At 42.5% G+C, this 5,596-nt stretch overlaps 1 protein-coding gene across 4 annotated transcripts in view; it reads right to left on the bottom strand.

Moving 5' to 3' along the window:
• Positions 1 to 123: 123 nt before the first annotated feature.
• The window catches only part of CALCOCO2 (calcium binding and coiled-coil domain 2), a 33,396-nt gene continuing 27,923 nt past the window's right edge, over positions 124 to 5,596 (bottom strand). For all 4 annotated transcript variants that reach the window (XM_011959885.1, XM_011959886.1, XM_011959884.1 and 1 more), the window contains 3 exons: positions 3,500 to 3,635; positions 1,700 to 1,728; positions 124 to 1,164 (listed from right to left, as the gene is read on the bottom strand). In XM_011959885.1, the coding sequence (XP_011815275.1) occupies positions 997 to 1,164; positions 1,700 to 1,728; positions 3,500 to 3,635 (333 nt within the window). In that variant the 3' untranslated portion in view covers positions 124 to 996. The remainder of the gene's footprint in view (positions 1,165 to 1,699; positions 1,729 to 3,499; positions 3,636 to 5,596) is intronic.

Below are 5,596 nucleotides of genomic sequence, written 5' to 3'. Positions count from 1 at the left end.
GGGCGGCAGAGCGAGACTCCGTCTCAAAAAAAAAAAAAAAAGACAAGTGAAGAGAAATCATTGGTGGGGTCTGTCCTTCCCATAGTCCTTTTGATCACAGTTTTCCCATGAGCTTCAAAATAAAAGACTATAAACTAAAGATTTATTTTAAATTACCTAAGTCCCTGAAATAGAAGAGTAATTTATTTTTAGTATTAAAGAGATTAACAAGTTGTCTCATTATTCTGACTTATCCATATTCAAAACTCACCTACTCAGAAAACTGCAAACCCATAGTTGCTAACAATCCCTATTTAACCATTAAGAAAGGATTTACAACAATACAAGCTATGTACATAGGAAATATCAGAGTAGAAAGTGCTAACCAGAGGTACCCAGAAAAGCTTTCTGTGACTGAAATAATACTTCCTGTCTAAGGTTCAGGAGTAAGATGCTTCTTTGGGGGCTGAGAAATTAACATGAGAAACCTTTGGTATCCAAACTGGACTTCTGAGCTCTTTGCCATGGCATTTTTGGCTAGTCTAACACAATCATTTGGAGAAAGCAACACCGAGGATGAGGTGGAAGAATTCTCAACCTCGGACCAATCTCTGGCCCCAGGGTTAGGACTGAGAACAAATACACTCAAGGGCTGACTTTGAATGGCAGTGGGACAACTAGGAAAACCAATCACTTAGTATCAAGTCAGGCCTGTTGTGAATACCCAGGGTGGCTCCATCCCAGGGCCCTTGTACTGAGACCCTTGGAAGAATGATAGGTGAGAGGATGATACAGCTAGAATTATGTGACTTAAAGGTAGCAACCCACAAGGATGGCAGCAGAAGTCCTTAACAGTGACCTTCAGATCAGTGACACAACTCCACTGTTAGTGGCAGCAGGGCTGAGTAAATCCCTAATAATTTCGGGTTAGGCAGGATCTTGACTCATATAACTCATGGCAGAAGCTACAGGTTCTACTCTATAAAATCTCTGTATACATCCAAGAGGGTGGGATACTCAGAGAGAGTGGCAGAACACGTGGTCTTCAAAGATCTGCTTCTCTGTAGCTGGGAAGATCTTGTCACAAATTGGACAATTCAAACAAAGGGCCTGCATCTGCTGTTGCTCCAAGGTGTGATCACAAATACCATCTGCTTTGCAGATAGGGCATTTCTTGATGGAGAGCTGGGAGGAAGAGTAAAGAGGTCAGTACAAATGTAAGCTATATATGGCACAGATGTGGCCATCCTGTCTTCCACTACATCCTCAGTGCCTAGCATAATGACTGGCACATGGTTAGGCGCTCAAGAAATAGTGAATGAATGAAGAGAATGCACATTCGGAGATACTTACCAGGCTTCATCTAACCCCAGAATTGAAAGGGCCTAATATTGCTGAAGTAGCCAAAGTAGCTTCTAGCCTAGAAGGGGCACTGGACAGAACTTGTTTGGCTAGAGCTGCCTGGTTCAGATCTCCTCCCTACTTATGCTACCAAACAGCTTAAAGGTATAGATCCTAAGCAAAATGCTGACGGATGAACTGTGCTTTCTTCTCCCTTCCACAACAGGCTGGCTCAGCCTTGGGCCCAGAACAAACTGATCCAGCTGACTTCTGGAGTTACCAAAATGAACCTGTCTCCCTATGGTTCTCCCATGAACTGGAAAAGGAAGGGAAATTTTCAAGGGCTTTGTGGGAATATTCTCATGAATCAAATACTTACCTGACTGGGGGAAGAACTTTCTTGGATACCTGAGAAGAATCAAAAAGATCTCATTCAATGAGAAAACACCACTCTAGCTTCACCAACTGTGTTCTGGCAGATATTTCCTGTAACTTTCATTGTTCCCTTTCTCCTCACTGCCTCTGATTCTTTCTCTCTCATATGTATACCATTACTGCTGATAGAGGGGATCTAGGTTAATGATAAGGTGAAAAGAAAACATAAATAATGAAATCGTATTTTTTTTTTTTTTGAGACAGAGTCTCGCTCTGTTGCCTAGGCTGGAGTGCAGTGGCGTGATCTCAGCTCACTGCTAGCTTCGCCTCCCGAGTTCACACCATTCTCCCGTCTCAGCTTCCCAAGCAGCTGGGACTACAGGCGCCTGCCACCACGCCTGGCTAATTTTTTGTTTATCTATTTTTAGAAGAGATGGGGTTTCACAATGTTAGCCAGGATGATCTCGATCTCCTGACCTCGTGATCTGCCCATCTTGGCCTCCCAAAGTGCTGGGATTACAGGCGTGAACCACTGTGCCCGGCCGAAATTGTATTTTCATTAGCTGTGCGTGTGTATATTATATATATATACACACACACACAGGCTTTATATATATATATATGTTATACCGTCAGAAAAAACAATAAAGCTATTTTCAGAGTGGGGAAAATGAGATTTTAATAAAAACAGTAACAATTTAAGCACAATCTGAGAATAGATTTTAAGACTGTATCCACAGACAGGTACAATGGCTCACACTTATAATCCCAGCACTTTGGGAGGCCGAGGTGGGTGGATTGCTTGAGCTCAGGAGTTCGAAATCGGCCTGGGCAACATGGCAAAACCCCAACTCTACACAAAATACAAAAATTAGCTGGGCGTGGTGGCTGGCGCCTGTAGTCTCTGCTACTTGGTAGGCTGAGGTGAGAGGATTGGTTGAGCCCAGGAGGTGGAGGTTGCAGTGAGTTGAGAGGATCTGTTGAGCCCAGGAGGCGGAGGTTGCAGTGAGCCAAGTTCACTACTATGCCCAGCTAATTTTTGTATTTTTAGTACAGACGGGGTTTCATCACGTTAGCCATGCTTGTCTTGAACTCCTGACCTCAGGTGATCTGCCTGCCTCGGCCTCCCACAGTGCTGGGATTACAGACATGAGCCACCGTGCATGGCCACAAACTTAATTTTAAAGAAAAAATAAACTTGTTACCTGTTATAAACATCTGGTTGTAACTCTAAAGATAATGTGGCTGCTTTAAAATGCCGCAAAAAGCAAATGAGATCTCATATTGCTTTTGGAGACAAATGAGAAAAGCTCCCTGTTTAGCAAGGACATGTTACCCTAAGTCCTTTTCACCCCCATTTCCTGACCTACCACCGAGGAATCTCTGTGGAGCACGTTTCTGCTGCTGTTGGTCAGCCATCAGGGTGGCTGCTGTATCCACTAGTTCCTGGGCGGCATAACTTGCCTCTCTTGCTACCATTTCAAAACCTTAATTAGCTTCCTCAGCTTTGTATGTGTATATCTTCTACATAAAGACATTTCTCTGATTTACACATTTGGAATATAGCCACGGGACTCAATTTGTGTCTGCTGCCTCTAGGCGAATGATCTGATTTGTGTCTTCTGGATTCAGATTTATTTCTCAATTAACACTTCTCGCCTGGCAATCTTTCCATTGGGTCCTCAGCTTCTGCCCAGCAAGTCTTAACAATGAGACTGGTCTTAATGAGCACCTCAGAAACAAAAATTTAGGGGAAAGGGATGCAGGCAGGGTCCTTCCAGTTGGAATGGGAAAGTTGTCTTACCAGAATATGGGTTTCCATAGACAAGTCCTGGATTTTGTCCTGCGCCTCCTTCATCTGAAGTAGGTACTTGATACGGCAAAGAATTAAAATCCAGACCCATGTAACTGAGCAATCTGCTGTTCTCCCTCTTCAAAAGCTAAGGATAGAGGATGTATAGACATGTTGAAAGGCAATACCAAGAATGGCCACCAGGAACTGGCTAGGAGATGTCCCTCCCAGGTAGTTCTCAATTAGCAATGTGGCACTGGAGAAACTCAATAATCGATAATCCATAATTCTTCAGAAGGGAAGGCAGCAGTTTCAATATTCCAAAGATCTAAGTTCTTTATACCTGAATTTATTTATTTATTTTGAGTCAGAGTCTCGCTCTGTCACCCAGGCCAGAGTGCAGTGGCACCATCTTGGCTCACTGCAACCTCTGTCTCCCAGGTTCAAGTTATTCTTGTGCCTCAGCCTCCCAAATAGGTGGGATTACAGGCACCCACCACCACGCCCAGCTAATTTCTGTATTTTTAGTAGAGATGGGGGTTTCACCATGTTCTCCAGGCTGGTCTCGATCTCCTGATCTCAAGTGATCCGCCTGCCTTGGCCTCCCAAAGTGTCAGGATTACAGGTGTGAGCCACTGTGCCCAGCCTATACCTGAATTTAAATATATTTACTACATTTTGTTTATATTAATACAAAAAAGAATTTTAAATCTCTAAATACATGCCAACTAAAGGGAGGAACAAATGTGTGAATATATGAAAGTGGCAGGAGCTATATTAATACTGCAACTATTCTGATAGATATATCAACGTTGAAACTATTGTATATTATTATTATTATTGTTAAATTTGTTTTTTTTACAGACAGGGTCTTGCGCTGTCACCCAGGCTGGAGTGCGGGGTGCGATCATAGCTCACTGCAGCCTTGAACTCATAGGCTCAAGCAACCCTCGCACCTCAGCCTCCTTAGTAGCTGAGACTACAGGTGCACGACACCATGCCTGGCTGACTTTTTAATTTTTTGTAGAGATGATAGACTCTTGCTTTGTTGCCCAAGCTGGTTTCAAACTTCTGGCTTCAAGTGATCGTCCTGCCTTGGCCTCCCAGTGTTGTATATTATTGAGAGCAGCATATTTTTTCAATTTCCTTCCTAGAATAATTTCTTACATAATGTAAATATTCACCTGAAATAATTTTTCCTTCTTCATGTCTTATCCCATTCAAATGGATATACCAACACAGAGAATGAGTAAGAAGGCAGGGTGGGAGGGAGGTAAGGAAAAAGAAGAAAATTACTAAAAGTGGCACAGACAGCATTTAAAGTTCTTAGGAAAAGGGAAATAAGCAAATTTCCCTTATCATCTTAAGAGGGTTTTACTACAGCTCTTAACAAAGCTACCAAATACCAAATCTTTCCCTTCGTTTTGCAAACTGTGTGTGCACCTGCCCCCCAACAATCAAACTAACCTAGAAAAAGGGATTTCACACTCAAGGTATATATTAAGAGAATGGGAATAGGCCGAACACAGTGGCTTATGCCTGTAATCCCATCACTTTGGGAGGCTGAGGCGGGCGGATCGCTTGAGCCCAGGAGTTCGAGACCAGCCTGGGCAACATGGTGAAACCCCCTCTCTACTAAAAACACAAAAATTAGCTGGGCATGGTAGTGCGCACCTGCAATCCTAGCTACTTGGGAGGCTGAAGCACAAGAATCGCTTGAATCTGGGAGGCGGAGGTTGCAGTGAGCCAAGATGGCACCACTGCACTCCAGCCTGGATGACAGAGCGAGACTCGGTCTAAAAAACAAACAAACAAACAAACAAAAAACAAAACCAATAAATAAATAAATAAATAGAGAATGGGAATAACAAGACTAGAAAGAGAACCCAAAAAGCCTTCTGCAATTATGAAACACATTGGCATAAATGATATAATCAAAAGTAGAAATTGAGGAAGAATTATTGTTTAGTAGGTATGAAGTTTCAATGTTGCAAGATGGAAAAGTTCTGGGGATCTGTTGCATAGCACTGTGATGCACTTAACTCTACTGAACTGTACACTTTTACATTATTAAGATGGTAAATTTTATGTTTTTTTTTTTTTTTTTTT

This window comes from Colobus angolensis, unplaced genomic scaffold, assembly GCF_000951035.1.
Source record: "Colobus angolensis palliatus isolate OR3802 unplaced genomic scaffold, Cang.pa_1.0 Scaffold50, whole genome shotgun sequence".
NCBI lineage: Eukaryota > Metazoa > Chordata > Mammalia > Primates > Cercopithecidae > Colobus > Colobus angolensis.
Note: the sequence above shows the minus strand (reverse complement) of the source record. Positions and strands in the feature narration are given on the sequence as shown.